This window comes from Falco punctatus (genome assembly GCF_963210335.1).
Source record: "Falco punctatus genome assembly, chromosome: 13".
NCBI classification, from domain to species: domain Eukaryota; kingdom Metazoa; phylum Chordata; class Aves; order Falconiformes; family Falconidae; genus Falco; species Falco punctatus.
In genome coordinates this window covers 20,517,308-20,534,330 of record NC_137593.1, presented here as the reverse complement: position 1 = coordinate 20,534,330, position 17,023 = coordinate 20,517,308, and the positions used below count along the sequence as shown (strand labels likewise).

Sequence of the window (17,023 nt, the reverse complement as noted above, 5' to 3'; positions counted from 1 at the left end):
GCATGACATCCCATAAACCACAGAATATTTCATGTTTATTGAGGAGCCTAACAGGGTTATGTCAGCAAGGATGTGTGTTTGAAACCAGCTGGGACCATGTCCTCCCCTCAGCACCATGCCCTGCCTGGAGGTGGTGTGCCTCTGGGCCCCCAGGTGCCCACAGCTGATGGGGGTGAGCCCCGATTGCTGCAGCATCCCTGGGCTGCTGGGACCACGTGAGGCTTTCAGCTGGGCTTTGGGCTGAGGTTTTGCTTGTGGGAAGCTCGCAGAACTGCAGCCGTTCCTGCAGGGCCAGGCTTGAAGAGGCAAGTGGTCTGACAAGGTAAGACACGACACCCCTTCTGTATTTCATTAGCCTGAAGCACCAGGTCCTCGCTGCAACTCCGTGTGTGTCTTTGCTGTCTTTGGAAACGCTCCCCACCTCTTCATCCCCGCAGTCATGCAATGCTCCCTACCTCTGCATCTGCAGCATGATGGTAGAAAATGAGGTTTTGTGGCCAGTTTGTTGGTTATGTTCTGTACTCAGTAGCATAAAGGTATCAGCTGAATCCTCTTGTGTATGTGGTACGAGTTTTAGAGTAAGACACTGCCTTTGATGGGAGCAGGGTAGGAGATAACTTCCAGATATGGAGCATCAGCCTAGGAGCCCGGGCTGTTGACTTCTCAGTGCTGAACGGTACGCCCTGGTCCAGCCCTGCAGCCCTCCATCCTGTGGCTTTCTTCAGCCGGACGGGTGGTACCAAGACAGGCTTCCTAGGTGTGCCTTTGTTCTGCTGTCAGGAGGGATGCAGCTTGTATCTCGCCCTGAGCTTAGTCCGCTCTGTCCTGCCTTGAGGCTGCCTTCTGCTGTGCTCACTCTGCAAACCGCTTTCTGGACACGTGGCCGATCCAGGCTTCCTCCTGTCGCAGGGCATCTCTGTGTGCCAGTCCCCCAGCGCCGAACCAGCTACTCTGGCAGCAGACAAATGTTATTGCACCCCTTGGCAGGTATTAAAACCCAACCTAACAGTAATTGTCATGCCCACAGTGTCCTAATCCACCCAAGTTTCTGTGTAAAACTACAAGTTAGCTTGCACATTGCTTTTCTGGATACAGGTGATTTAATTCAGGGGATGGAAGAAAAGAAAATGGTCTCAGTTTCAGCTTTAACCCTTCTAATGTGTGCTGCAAGTAGAAATTTGGGAACATGGGTACGTCTCTGAGCAGGGTGGAAGTGCAGCTTGCTACAGGTGGGATATTACACATTTGCTAAAACATGTAAAGCATGACCCTCGTTTGCTCCCACCGAGCTCCTGCTCCCGTCGGAGCGCATCGCTTCCTGCTGTCTGCGGGACTGTGCTCACTGCTCAGCCTGCAGCACCCGCCACCCCGCTTGCCCTCCCTCAGCCCGGCTCAGTTTCAAGGTCGCTGGGCGGTCAGAGGTGTCGTGTGTGCCCGAGGCCGTGATCCCCACGTCCGCCTTCCAGCAGCGCCCGTTGCTTTTGCTCGGGCTATTCCATACTCGCCTGTGAAACCCAGAAGGGTTTGAATTGTGAGCAGGTACACCACCAGCCCGGAGATGGGAAGAGTCCCACGTGCTGCTTTTACACCAACGCTCTCGCTCAGCAGCCACAGTGACTTGCCAGTGCGGAGCCCTGCGGCGGGGAGCTGGAGCCAGGCTGTCGCAGGGGTTCTGCTGTTTGGAAAAGCACCTTCGCAGCACCAAAGCGCAGCAAGGACAAACCCAGAAGTTGGTACTCCTGTCCAGCTGAGCGGCACCCAGCAGTCACCCAGGCAGCACCAGCTCTGACCTCTCCGTCACTGGCTCTCCAGCCCTTTGCGCTCGTGTTCAGAGCCTGAGCGATGACCCAGCACCCACAGCCAGAAGGAACAGGCCAAAAGTAATTCGTAATTGGGGACCACTAGTGAAAAAGCCAACTTCAGCTCTTCCTTAAAAAAAATAAATAATAAACCGGCCTTCAAAAGATGTTCAACAATTGCTCAAAGTCACCACCATCGGCAGACAATGTTCCTTTGCCAGAGACCACAGCTACTGCAAAGGGTAAAAGCAAAATTGTAATGCTCCCAGCGGCGCTCTCTAGCACAAAGCTGTGTTTGATAACTTGATTATTGAATACAGCTATGAGCAAGGTGTAAGTATCAGATAATTGGTGCTGGGCTACAAAAGACAGTGCCCTGCAATAAATACACTAGGTTTGTATAAAGTGTCCCACTCATCAGGATTCACAGCTAATCCTGAGCACAGCACTAGGGCAAAGCTTGAATTTCAGAGCTACAGCAGCCCCTGCAAGGCGGCTGGCACCGCATCGAGCCGTGCGAGGAGTCGGTGGCTCTGAAGAGGCTTTTTAACCTTCTTCTCGATTCTCTTCCTCTACTTTTAGCAAGCAATGCTGCTTCCCCGGGACAGAGCTAATGTCCCACTTGTGGAGCACTTAGCTATCACCACACGGGCCACTGGTATGAAAAAGAAGTGATCCCTAAAGGCCTCACAGCACATACCACTGCAGTTCAAACCCTTAGTCCCAGCCTAATCTGGTCTTTACACTCAAAGGACAGTAAATTCACAGGAGAATTTGGACACCCAAAGAGTCAGAAAATCTCGTGTAGAGAAATATATTTAGTGCACGCAAATATGCCTGTACTCTGCTGAAATGCAAATCTGCCTTATTGTCATCCTAATCCCCATGCATGACACACTAATAAACAGGGGGGGTTAATACTTACCATCTGCGTTACAGATTGCTTCCCACACTGTGAGCTTGCTTGGTTACAGTTGTGTAGGCATCACGGAGAGATATATCCTGCAAACGACAAGCTGGCTAATCCCCTGGGAGACTTTAAAATGTGAGCTGCAGTTTTCTCACTCTCCATGGGCACTGGAGTCAGTCGTGCAACGTATGGCAATAGCTATATTCTCATTTCACGTCTGTCATGCAGAGATAATTAAAATCTACACTTCCATCTGAGGGGAACCGTACGGTTTCCAGATGAGTAACTGTAGTGCATTTTTCATACTGGATTAACACTTGCACCAAAAAGCCTTGCCTGTTGCCCTCCCACCTGTTAAGATTACCAATAGGGCTACTATTGAAAAGCCATCGATCTAGCGATAGGGGTCTGTGCAGACATGCAGCTCATAAAACTGTGAGTTTACCTCACCCTCACCATTGCACGTCTCTGTTCTCAGTGAGATGGTCGTTGCACCGCCCTTCGCCAGCATCACCCAGATATCCAGTCTCGGACAGTCCCCTCCTGGGAGAAGGGGCTACCCGGCTCTCGGAATGGAAACGAGCCACAGCATATTGGCCTGATGAAAAATTCTCGCTATTGTTAGGCTGCAACATTAGCAATGGCTATAATATTGCAAATGAGGGATAGCCAGCTTCTTTAGCAAGCCAGTAAAGAGCCTCCTTCAGTGTACTGAGCTGGCCACCCACTCACTGACATTACAGCAGAGAGGATGTACGGGGCATTGCCGTGCTGGACGGAGCTTCTCAGTTTCCCAGACAGTGGAGGCACAGTGCGCCAGGCTGCAGCATAACCGCTGCCAGAAAGCCACCTAGAAGGAAAAGCCTGACCTGCAAGAGGTTCTCATATATTGTCAGGGGCAAAACTGCAAGAAAAGTAAAACTCTTGAATACTGCACGGTCCCCGCCGTGCAGCTGGGGTCCAGAAAGCCACTGGCGGGGCTCTGTGAGTGCAGCGGGACCACGCAAACTTCTGCAGACAAATACGCCAGCCTCAGTCGGACAAAGGCTTTGATATTTTTCAGCTCCTCATGCAAAAGACCACTGGCATATGCTCTTAAATGCATTTCCCCAATTTGGTTTGGAGCTTCAAAAACCACTAGCCTTACATCAACCATGAAAAAATTTAATTCCACCCCCTCGCCTTTCTGAATTTAGAATGATAAAGGATCAACAGTTATGTCTAGAGTAGGGAAGCAGATATTACACACATCTTGCTTACAAAATAGCTCTGGTTTTCATGAAACAAGTTTATTTTCCTCCCCCAGCCATTGATGAGCACATGACAACCGTACAGAATAAAAGCTCAACTCCTTAGTTCTGCTCACATTCACTCAACATTTGCTCTAATCAATTATCTTATTTCATGCAGTAAGAAAAGAATGAGATTCCTGTTATGCAGCCATAATCAGTTACAGTATGAAGCTGTGTCTGTGGAACATTTCTGATTTTGAAAACTAATCATGTGCTCTGCCATTACATTTCTCTTGTAAAACACTGGGCTTTTACCCAACTTTTTTTCTCCCCTCGCCCCCCTGCCCTTCAAAAACATTGAGGGCACAGTCTAGTCCAAGATGCCACATTCTTACCCTGCAGAAGCTAGCCAAATTGCACTGTAAGGGACGTATTCACCCAGGGAGACAGGCTCTGTTTTTCTAGTTTATTGGAACATAAAAGCGTAAGAGGATGTCCCTGCAGAGGAAGACAAAAGAGCAGAGGGCGGTGCATGTGACAGCGGATGGCTGTAGGAGGATAAAAGTCCCGTCTTCACAGGAAGGGCTCGATATTGATCTCTAGGGCAGAGCACGGCATGGTGAGCTCAAACTTGGTGATAACATCGGGATGTAGGACTCCAAGTTTCCCAATGCTTTGACCTTTGGCAAAGATCTCAGCACAGCGACCAGGAAAAAAAGCAGAGCCTGTAAAGAAAGTAAGAGAAAAATCAATATTTCTTTGGGCCAAAGAAGTCAATAGGCATTTAACATGGAGAACAAAGCTCTGGGTACTAAACCATTCTCTGTGCCGAGGCGCTAAGAAGAGGCTCTCACTTTCATGCATTAACAGTCATCACGATTGATAGAGAACGAGGAAACAATTTGAGTTAAAAATAAAATGTGAAGCCCACAGCACAGGCATTTTTCACACTCCAGTTGTTTTGACTAAGTCACTCCTGAAATAGAAATTAGCACAGATAAGTTGAGTCAGAGGGCTACTGAAATGAAGAACTTTCGCAAGCTTTAGGCTATTTAACACCTGAATGTTTCCCACCTTAGTCTGTCTAAGGAAATAAAGCTTGCTGTCATCTAAGGGGTAAGTAGGCATGTCACACTTGATTACATGTCACGTAATTAGAAATAACCTACATTCCTCATCTGCAGAAGAGCTTTTAAGCAGTTTCATATACACTGTAAAACTATGGAACAACAAACAGCTGAGAGGAAGTCATCCTCCTCTTCCCTCAAACCAAGACCCAAGTTTTGTATGTTATTTGGGAGTTTAAAAAAAAAAAGAGAAAAATAAAATAGTTGAACTGGCCATAAAGAACTTGGAGGAGCTGTGCAGACTTTTTCATGGAAAGCTTTTTCTACCTGGGAACTCATCTGTGCGTGGTGGCTATACCAGCAACACATTCAAGCTTGCCTATAGCAGCTACGCTTGCAGGTTTTTTCTCTCTGCTCCGAGGTGAGTGGCATTGAGACCTGATAGCCCTTCAAAAGACAAAACCTTCTGAAGCCACCTCTTTCATAGCAAGCGTGTGGAAGCAAGGCATAGTGTGCAGGACCTCCAGTGAGTAGTGCTGCAGATGCTGCTGTGAACTCAAAGGAGGGAAGGGGAGAGGATGAAACAAGGTCACTGAATCCTACAGATCCTCCTGTAGAAAGTCACTTCCACCGTGTTTTTAATGCTACTGCCCTTGCAAAGAGGGAAGGGATCTTTACTAGATTTCCACTCAGAAGTTAAACAAGTCAGCAGGGACAGCACTGGGGACCAGTCAGCCTTCCTGCCCTCACCCCTTGGTCTGCATTTTTATTTCAATAGGCTAAAATCCAACATGGCACCTTCTTCAAGAGCTAGTTATTGGGTATGCGTGAGGTTGCGTCAGTGCGGATGAGAAACACCCCATCTCTGCTTGCTTCTGTGCCAGTATGAAGGCAACAGCTGAGGAGCTGCTTCTAGTCCTGCTCCCTGCCTGCCACTGACGTGGCACTCAACCCTTCAGCATCCTCTGCATCCTGCAAAAGGATCACAAGAACTCCCTAACGGCCACTTACTCTCAGATTGCTCCAAATGCTATTTAAGGTTGAGGATCAGCCCAGGACATTTTACTGTGTTTACAAGGAGCTATTTAAAAAAAGGCAATAGAGGGCCAAATTAACCTCAAACCTCAGGAATATTTTCATGACACTCTGATCACTAGCGGTCAAGCCCAGAGATATATTCTTTGTTAGCTCTGCAACGGAAACAGTTCGTTTAAGAAGTGTCTCCTGCAAGGTCTGTAGTTACAACTTGCAGCTACAAGAATAAGAATGGCAATTTGGTCTTTTTCCTGTCCAACTTGCTGCAAGTACAGCTGCCTTGTGAAATCTGACGGCAGTAGTAAACGATCACAATAACATTACCTAAAGGCTGTTTTAAACAAATGTTCAGAACCAGTATCTTTTAAATCATCCAGTTCCAGTCTTAGCTACGAGCGCAAACCAGCTGCTTACACTGGATGTACAAAAGTGATCTAGCCCCTGGGTGTTACTGGCACGTGACTCTAACCAAACAGGCTGGCCACTGCCAAGCTGCACTATTCAAAACAAGTGTTAAAATAAAACTTGACACAACAAATTTAGGAAAGAAACAAATGCCACACATACAGATCACTCTGCAGATTGTGGGTGAAAACGTAACCCAAAAATAAAGTACTCTTGTAGTCAGTGGTAAAGGCTTTCCTATTTGTGAATAAAGCTGGTATTGTACACCAAGGATGTGTGCAGCACACAGTGATGTTCTTTTAGAAACTTGACTGTAAGCTTAAATTTGCACAAGAGCAAGAACCAAGCAGAAGTTAATAATATTGGCATGGTACCCCACTATAAAATTATAGAAAAAAAGAGCTTTGACAATATGGTTAGTTAAAAAGCTGTGAGTCTGACTTGTCTGCTCTTCTGAGCTGCCTTGTGTGTAGCCTTAGGAAAGTTACTTCATCTTTTTGCACACGTAGACCCAATTATATCATGAGACCTAACTATTTTTAAACTTTTTGTAGACATCTGGATGGGGTCTAAAATAATACTGCACTCAGTCAATCTATCAAAGGCAGTTTCCAAGATCTGTGCCACTTCCCACTGTGTGAAACAATTTTATGTTTTCAGGCCCAAGAAGTGCTCTGCTATCTGGGGCATCACCTGCTGTCGGTCTCCCAGGTAGAAGTTAGGCAGAAGGCAGACAGGCGGCAGGGGGGACCTGAAGCCTTACCCAGCCCTCATCCACCCCTACTGACCTTCCCTAGAAAGTTAACTTCAGTAGAAGGTCCCTTGTGTTTAACCAACTAACACGGATTTGTGATAAACTGATAGCAATTCATGGTATTATTTTGCAAGCTATGAAATATCTTTGTGATTATGGCATAAAGCCAAGAGTTACGTTAGCTAGGATCTTAACACTGAGAAGATTTATCCATTCTTACCATAAGCTTCGTAGCACAAGTGAACTGAATCAGTCAATCACCACTGCCAGAAGGGAGGTGGTGTCTCTCCACCTGGGGAGGGGAGGAGTGTGGGACAAGCTGTTGATTTGGTTGAAGCCTTTACCATGAAACCATACATTCAGCGTGCTCTGAATACGCTGCTCCAGGCTATGGGTATTTTCATTCATTCAGCCCTATTTTCCATCTCATATGCAGCAGCTGATGCTGGACCATGATGTTATTTTACTTTGCGCTTCCTTGCAGCGAAGAGGTAAATATATAATTAATAAAGGGGGAATATTTAGCTCCCCGCGGCGCAGGAAGCAGGACTTTCAAATCACCTCTCCGTTTCTAGTTAGCTAACCCTGAAATGTTGGTTACTTCACAGTGCAGTCACTAGTGTGCCCAGTGCTTTGCAGACGTGGTGCTTGCAGGGTATAATTCTGTGACTGAAGAGATCAGACGGTAAACAAATAAAAATGAAAGAACCTGTTAAAAGCTTTAGGGTCCCCATCTGTCCAGCTAACACTTGGCCCTTGCACCAAAGAAATACGAGCTGAGGAATAGGTTTACAGAGTTTATGAACTCTGGTTAATAATGAAACTATTATTATGATAATTGGCTGCACTACAGAACGCTTCAAAGTATGTTCCTGCCTGCCAAAAGGGCCTCCAGACTGCATGCCACAGATGGGGAACCTGAGGTCTTCCTCATCGTAGTGACTCTTCCTCTGACCACGCACGTGGTAAGGGAAGGAGGTTGGCTCACGCCTGAGACCGGGTGTTGTTGGTCCTTGTTCTCTCTGTCAGGGCACCAGAATTTAGAGTCAATGTAAATTTCAGATAAAAAAATTCAGACATTGAAAGGGAAGCACGTGAAGAAAGAAAAACTCAGAAGAAACATGAACAATCTGAGTAGAAAGGGGGGGGGGGGGGGAAAGAGAACCGAGCATTTTGCAGCCGGGGGGAATGCTTTGTCTGATGGACCAGCCATGGCTAGAAAAGGAGACCTGAGCTAAAGGAGCCTCACTGTGCTGAGGACAAGCCACAGGCTGCAGGAGGAGCCGAGCAACCCTCAGAGCAGGACAGCAGACCAGAGGATTTGTTAAAATAACCACGAAACAAAGGTAAGGATTATTTTTTTTCCCTCAGATTTGTATTTCTTGTATTATCAAGTAAATAGCAACGGTGGTTTAGGTTTCTAGCAAAGCCTGTGTTACGATCTGGACTATCGTGTCAACTGTTGAAGTAATATATAAAATTTTAGAGTGAGTCAAGGCTGTGCGAAAGACGTGCTTGTGCTACTTGCATATATGGGGAATCAGCAAAAAATGCACACAGCATTATCTTGTTAGAATAAATCACACCGTAAGTTGAAGTCCAGTGCTCTTAAGGTTCAATAAAGTCTTGAAGCCAAAAGGAGTCCAAAGGGCACCTTCCCAGAAAAGCTAACAGCTGGACCCACCGCTTTTGAGCAGGAGTTCAAAGCAGACAACACCGTTTGTCCTGTCTGTGTATGCAGGAACATCAGGAATGGTATCATCATCATAACATCAGACCATGCTCTTCCTGAAGAAAGCTTGCACTAGTCAAGTGGCCACCAAAGCACACCCTGAGGCACTGTTACCAGTAGCTGTGCTGGGAAGGGACTGTGTTTGCTGCTGCTGCAATTATATTGAAGGGCTGCTCTTGCAGGACTGGGTGGTGGTACCATCAAGTACATTGCAAGCCAAAATTCATTTGGAAATTGTAGTTTACTATACCATCAGATTCAGGGATAACAGATTTATCGCTCCTGATATAGTTAATCCTTTCTGCTCTGCACACAGATAGTACTTTATAAACTTCACCTTGAAATCTAGTCAGAGATCGTACTGTACTTGCTGATAGAGACCTACACAATGCCAGAGGAAGCCAGAAGGTGTAGCGATGGAAATGCAGCTCTTAATATGTCAAGATTATAATTGGTAGTTAGGAGAAGGGGTGGGGTGAAATACAATATGTGTTCCTAAAGAAGAGATGCCAAAGCCAGCCATGTCTTGTGCTGATATACTACATGGAAGCGAAACACAAAAGCTACTTCTCGTGCCTGCAAGTAAGAATTTAATTTCCAGTGTTCAGTGATGTAGAAATAATACCTTTAATTAAAGCTTCTGTAGCATGTCCTCAAAATCTGTAATTGCCTCTCTGTACTCAGGCAACAGGGCCACTGTGGTTGCTTTGGGGTAATTCTTTGGCCAATAATCCAATAGAGCATGTAGTCTTTAGCACATTTTCTGGCTAATTGACCCTCAAAGAGCTCTGAGTTCCCTGTGCTCTTTGTTGTCAAACACCTTGCACAGTTTCTTTTCTCTACCTTAACTCTCCCTCCTTTTTCAAAAAGAAATAGATTAAAGTAGTATTATAGGCCTACAGTTGCATTAAGCCTTCAAACCCACTCACTCGTTCCTATAATTTGAAGGAACATTGGAAGCTGAAGCTTAAGAGGGTAATACAGCAGAGCTCATCTGGCCTCCAAAGTCTTTCATCTTAATTCTCCATCCCCTCAGTCACTCCAGCTGCCCTTTCACTACCTCATACTGACTCAGATGGTGAAGTATTTTACCTGTGCTACGTTAGACAGAATTTAGTTTTGTGAAGGTAGATGTTGTTTTTCTTTTTAGGATCAGGTTATCCACGTTTTTGACTAATTCTTTCTTTTGGCAGATAAGCTCAAATGCAAAGACACAGGATGTTATCAGACCAGACAGCATTTTAAATGGCAACTACTTTTTTTTTTGCCCATGTAGACAGTGCAGTCAGGCTCCCAGAACCTCATGCAAAGCAACAGCAACCTCAAAATCATATCTTGTGATGGGGTGATTTACTTCCAGGTAATTTAAAAAATCACAGACATCTGAAATTTTGCATGATTTTTGGAACCTACTGACAGACCAATCGCTCTTTTAAGTTGTACATTGTCAGCAGTTCTTCCTCCGTATACTCTCATGCCCAGAAAAAACACACTTTGGGATCAGTGGGATATTTATTAACTTTAGTTTCCTTGTTTGTAACTCCTGACCAAAGCAGTGCCAGAACAACCTCCACTGCCCAGATCACACCAAACTGTAATGGCATGTCAGGAAAGTCACATCAGTACAATCCAATTTAAGATAAGCACCTGATATTTAATCCTCCCTCCCCCAAGAAAATAATTAATGCTTGAAAAGATGACAGAAGAAATAGCTGTATGATATGAATTAATATATTATCTGTTTAAAGGGAATCTTTCGTTCTGATTTCTTCCGATGTTTTTTCAAAAGCCTCCACATACAGGGCATAGCAGAGGAGAATAAAGGGACAATCAATTATTTACCTGAACTGGTACACTGGATATCCAAAAATAGAGTTGGCTACTAGAGTCCTCGTGCAGACAATGAGGCTAGGGAATATGGAGAATCATCCACAGATTTGCAGTGGTCAGCCAATTAATCATCTTCTCGTGTTACAGCTAAGTCAACGGCTGCATTTTTATTAACTTGAATCTCAGGGAGGGTGTGAGGAAAAACTAATTCTTCTATCTCGTAAGAACCCTCATACACAAGCCTACAACTGAACATATTCAATTCTGTATTTGACTGCATTTAAGACTATTTAGGGATCAATGATACTGTTCTACAAATACAAAATTACAATACGCTGCAAGCAGTGTGGAAACAATCACAACGCTGCTTGGGTCCAGAGTCAGCTTTGTTAGTCATGCTCAGGTGTGCTGCAGTGATGAACTGGTGCAGCCAGCAATCTCTTTCCTTCCTTTGCCTTGAGAACAGAGACCAGCACAGGCTTCTAGGCTAGATTTATTTTTCATTCTTGCTGTAGAGTGCCCCAGGAGCTTTTAACAGAGGATGTTTGGTGCAGCTGGGTGTCAGGAACTAGTTCAAGAATGTAATAGGTTTGGAGCTCTTCATTCGCCTCTGTTATTCTCAGGATTACAGCAGTGTCAGACACTTAAGAATCTTATTTGGGTAAAACCACTGTGTTCCTCCTGCCTTTCCTATCGGAAGGTAATATTTGGGTGATTGCTGAGGCTAAGGAAAGCAGACATTTTGAATCATTGATCTGGGTAACAGGTTCGCACACATTCCGTGCTTGGAGTATCAGGGTGACTGCTGAATAATGCATACAGAAAAACTTCAGTAGGAAACCTAGAAAGAAGTCTATCAAATTCCATGTATTTTTCTAGGAATCAGTATTTTGTATAAAGCTCAATAAATTTGCATTTGTGTGGCAGTTGTGAGAAACAGCAATTCTACACTGGAATCTAACTGTACTGTAGAGTTACCATTACATAGCTAATCTTTGCTTTTAGGCCAGTTCTATCTGATTTATCTGAAATGTTATACTTCGTCCTGTCTAGAAGTCACAAACCTAAGCTGATATTGTCACAGCTATTATAAAAATCGAGAATTCCTAACCCCCAATAAAGCTTTCCTTTTTTTTTTTTTTTTATAAGATGTCTTGCTATTTCACTTGAGGTAGAGAAAAGAAAGCTTTGAATATTAAAACCCTTAATTTCTTCCTGTTCCATGACTGGTTTTAATCCTCTTTAAAAATCTAAAGGAATAATTCATCCTTGCAAACACCAGAATCTGTCAGAAACTAGGAAACAATAAGCCATGTTCTTTATGGTAGGGGGTATAACATACTCTATGCACAGTCAGGCAGCAGATTTAGATGTTAAGCTTGCTTTCATACAAGCATTACAGCATAACGCGAACCAGCACTAGGTCAGTCTGCAAGTCTGCTTTAGTGTGTTGTGTTTAGTTTGCATGTTGTTCATTCACTTCGTGTCCTAGACTAAGCCGTCTCCCCTCCCAATGCCTTGACATTACTTGCTGGGATAAATAACAGCCACCTGAGGTTATGCCTTCACAGCCACCACATTTCATGCCTTTCAAAAAACGACTTGACAAACTAGCATGGAACCACACATAATTAAACGATGAATCCCAGCAGTCACTGGAACTGTTAATCACTTAGTTTTAGCAACTCGGAGTTCTGTTGTGAACCAACGCCGCACGCTGCACCGCTAGGAGCAGAGGGGCTGGAACTGGCCGGGGGTGAGCGAGCCCAGGACCAGAAGCAATACTGGGTGTGCACCAAGCACGGCTGTCCTGCTGCGGGACCCAAACACGGAGGGTCTGTGCCCAGTGCATGTACTGGGTTGGGTCTGCACTAGCTCATCATTCCTCTGCTTATCGTCCCTTTTCTAGTACGTACACCACAAGCAAAGGTAAAGTCAATTGCCCCACCACGAGCAACAGAAATACTAATCTTGGGATCTGGCGTTCACGTTGATCTAAAAGTCTTGAGCTAAAATCTTGCAAATTCCTGTTTAAAATTGTATTGCATAAATGTACGTTAGAAAATGTATGCAAGATTAAATTTGAAGCACTGCCCTTCTGCCTCCATAGCACAGTTCAAACTGGATCACAGAACTGTTTGACTATGAGCTATAAACTTGACCTGATCACAATTGCTAGCATTAACATCATTAATTTGTTGTGAAAATGGAAGCATACAGACACTTAGTTGGCCTCTAGCCATAGCAGGCTGTGCAGGAGGTGAAAACGGAATCGAAGGATGAAGCTGTGACACCAGCCAAGTGGGGCTTCACCACAGAAGTGGCACAAGCAGACTCGCACCCTGCCCCTCACCGCTTAGATCACTGATCCCGTTCACTGAGAAAGGAGATGGCTTGGATGAATAATTTCTTTTCTAGAGGAAGGCTTTGCAACACTGAAAATGTAGTCTGTGATTTTGAAATAGAAAATTATTTTTTAATGTAAGGAAAGAGCCAGAAAAATGGAGATGACCTAATTCTAGATACTGGGAGCTGTATCAGACATTTAAAACTCTTGATGCAAGGAAGATTTTTATCTGTTAGACTTGTTATGATGTACGATTAACACAGATAGTTGCCTTGGGGGGGGGCACAGACAAATTAAAACTCTGAACAGGCCTTCTCAGTAAAGGAACAGCAGGAGAGCAGAGACTTGATGTCAGGGGGAAGAAATTTACACCTTGAGCTTAGGAACACAAATGCTAATCTAATCATTTAGATGGTTCTGGCAGTTGACAAAAACTAATAGAAAATGAAAAGTCTGTCAGGAGAAATGCTACTAATTCTTGGAGCATCCCTAATCTGTCAGAATGAAATGCAATGGGAAGAAGAACATCGCAATCTTTATTAGTTAGCACTGGCGAAAAGATGAAGGTAGCTCGTGTCTCTTGACAGGCTGACTGGACACCCCTCCCCAGAACAGCTTTGCAGTTACCATAGATTTTTCCTCCCATACTTACACAACAGGAAACGTACTTCTAAATGAGTCAGTTCAAAGGAGTTTCTGAAATAATCTTCTGAATTTGAGAAACAAATATTTTCTTTGTTCTGTTATTGAACTTTATTTCATGTGTGGTGGAAAAAGTGTGTCAAACATGATTTGGTGATGAAAGCTTAAAAGACAAAGCAGTCTAAGCCCGTCAAACCTTTTATTATCCCATACTGTGCTAAAATAATGTAAGTTTCCTCCAACTGATACAGCTTTTTTTGGGATAAGGGTTGTGCAAACAGATTATACTTGAAGGGTATTGGGAAGGAACATTCAAAAACTTTCAGGAGAGGAGCTGAAATGACCATATGAATGGAAAAAGCCCTCCCGAAACTCACATCTGATAGCCTCTTTTCATAATAAAAATCAATTGTATTACAAAGCTAATGAAGAGAGCTTTTTGTCTTATGACAAAGACCGACCTATTTCCAGAACCAAACTGTGGATTTTGTCACAGCCTCTTCATGTTGGTTAGCCTAACTGCACCACTTGCAACAGCAAGACACTTCTGAGATGTCCAGTGGTACAGCCCACTGCCAAATTCTGATAAAACAGGTTTATCCGGAGAAACTTCAAACACTGTAGACTCCCACTTTGGCTAATTAAATAATATAAGCCACTCTCCTGGTTCATATCTTTGCCAGGTACCTCCTTGGGTGTTAATCCAGTTACAACCAAATTTGAGGCATCAGCACTAGTGTGGGAAGATACCTGATAAGACAAAAATAAACTTGGCCTAAATTTGTAGGGATTTAGTTCCTGCAGATCTGAAGCTCTGTATTTAAAGAACAGGAATAAAGAGCACAAATAACAGACAATTAAAGGGACATTAAGTGAGCAGCCACACCCACTTTATTAGATAATAGAATTTTGTTATAACTGTAGTTCTTCACTTAACTAAGCTCCTTTGATGCTACAGGAAAAACTGCTCAAGAGAAAAGGATGAGAAATTAATTAGAATTTCATTAGATTTCAAAGTAGTGGCCAACACTGGAAAAGCCAGAAGAACTAGTGAGAAGCATCCAATTTTGCAAGATGACTTATAATTAAGCCACTGTAATGATCGGTGCTGGAACTGCTGAAACACCTTGCAGAAGGTAACAGGGTACTAAAGTCAGTTTGATTTAAAAAGACTGTCCTTACCTCTTAGTGTTGTTAATTCATGAAACTGACTACGAGGGTAAGTAAGAAAAAAACCCAACAAACAAAAACCAACCCCAAAACAAAACCACACCACCTCACAATAACGGAAAAATAGGAGTGGAAGACTGGGAAATCTTAAGAACAATTTGATAAATAAGTAGTACTAGTTTCACAACAAAAACTGGGAACATTTTTGGCTAAAATTGTACCTATATTTAGTGCTGAAGTGAAAGCGGTCAAAACAGACAAAAATGAGAGAAATAAATTGCACTTCATAAAATGTGATTAACAACAGTGGCTGAAAATTCATCAAGGAAATTGACTAAATCAAGAAATACTAATGACTGGCAGCAATAAAGATGCATTATAAAGATTTTTTTAAGAATACTGGAAACAAATTGTAGATAGAGTACTTTCATCTGCTAACAGGCCTGGTTGAACTTTTTATGTGAGACAGAAATGTGTAAATTTTTTGTAAATGTTTCTTTTCATCTGGGGGAAAAATAGTTATTTTTGAATATAGTAAAGGTGTCTTCCAGTCTACTGAAAAAATGAAGAATATGTTTGGTTACATCTACCAGGACTAGGATGTTTCTGAGACGCTAGGAGTCATGGGCACCAGAATTATGGTGCGATTCGCAAAGCAAATACCCTGCCTGCTGCTGTTAACTTATAGTAACAATAGATGGAACCCTGTAGTTCCAGAAGAATGTTAATGTGGTGCTAGTATTCCAAGGTGGATGACCTAGATTGATCCTAGGTGAGAAAAAAAATTAATTGGGAATTGGTAAATGTGAAATCCAGAGGACTTGAATACAGTCAATTACCAGCTGATATGTTTTTATTGAAAATAGATGTCAAACAAATCTGATTATCTACCAAACTTGTAATTTGAAAGACTGTAAATACAAGGTGCAATAGCACCTATAAAGTATCAAATTTTGAATGCCAATTAAATGGATTAAGAATCAACTGATATCTTCTAGCATGTCACAAATGATATTTGCAGGCTTCATAGTAAAATTGGCCCGTTTCCTTTAGTTATCTATGAGTAAATACACAGTTATTGGCATTCACGAACAATGCAATGGCTGCCAAGACAGGCAACTGAAAGGCCAGGATTGCCATTAAGAGCAATCAAGCTATAGTGTCTTAAAACGGGTATTAATAAAGCCAAGTTCAACATGGGCACTAAACATCTGTGTATATTAGTCTCCCAATTTAAACTGCTCACCAGAGATAAACGCCAGTGTTCCATTCTATACATGTAACTCAGAATTAGTCCCAGACCTCTCTCCTCTTGTATGCGAATTGAAGCTCACAGTCTAAATCTTCTTTTGAAGTTGTTTGTTGTATAATTATTATTATAAAAGCAAATGTTTATTGATGTTCTTAGTTATGGAGATAACTATTACCTCTAATTTCACAGCTAAACCTTACTAAATGAGAAGCTATTACTATGATTTACTGTGGAATTAAAATTTTCTACACTTTGCCACACCTTTCATTTAATTAAATAAGGGCAGTAAAAAGAAAGTGCGATTTCTCCCCCTTCTTTTTTCCTGAAAGACAACTGTCAATTACTGAAGGAAGCAAGACTTAGTATGCATTTATTAAGTAAACATTTATGTTGAAGACAAACAGGCTGCCTTCTCAGCTTTACTAAGCTGTTGATTACCCTAAAAGCATGAATGGCATGAACATTTACCTAAAAAAATAAACAGTCCAGGAGTTAGCTGCAATTCACAAGAATCAGTAACGTACAAAAAAGTAGCTCATGTCACAAGCTCACACTATTCAGCCATTGTTGTTTTCACTTGAATGAAGGACGTTCCATCAAATATCAGTTCTGTCATGGAAGGTAGTGGGGCAGAGAGTGAAGCAGTATTGATGCACAGATTTTACAATAAAGTTTTCTGTGAACCTATCAAATTGCTTCATTTTCATAGAATATGGCTATTGTTTTCCTTTTTCAAACAGTTTGTGCCCCATTAATTCCCTTTTGCAAAGTACAGACACTCTCAAAGTACTGCAAAACTAGGGTTTCTTTCCTTAAATAACGGACAGTAATTCTAAATGTTACAATGC

The 17,023-nt window shown here is 43.0% G+C and overlaps 1 protein-coding gene and 1 long non-coding RNA gene across 2 annotated transcripts in view; both read right to left on the bottom strand.

The window, feature by feature from the left end:
• The window catches only part of LOC308072352, a 272,072-nt gene that overhangs the window by 213,543 nt on the left and 41,506 nt on the right, over window positions 1-17,023 (bottom strand). The gene's annotated exons all lie outside the window — the stretch shown is intronic.
• FARSB (phenylalanyl-tRNA synthetase subunit beta) overlaps window positions 4,394-17,023 on the bottom strand; it is a 42,175-nt gene continuing 29,545 nt past the window's right edge. The window contains exon 17 of the mRNA XM_080409026.1: window positions 4,394-4,666. Coding sequence (XP_080265152.1) covers window positions 4,515-4,666 — 152 coding nt within the window. The 3' untranslated portion in view covers window positions 4,394-4,514. The remainder of the gene's footprint in view (window positions 4,667-17,023) is intronic.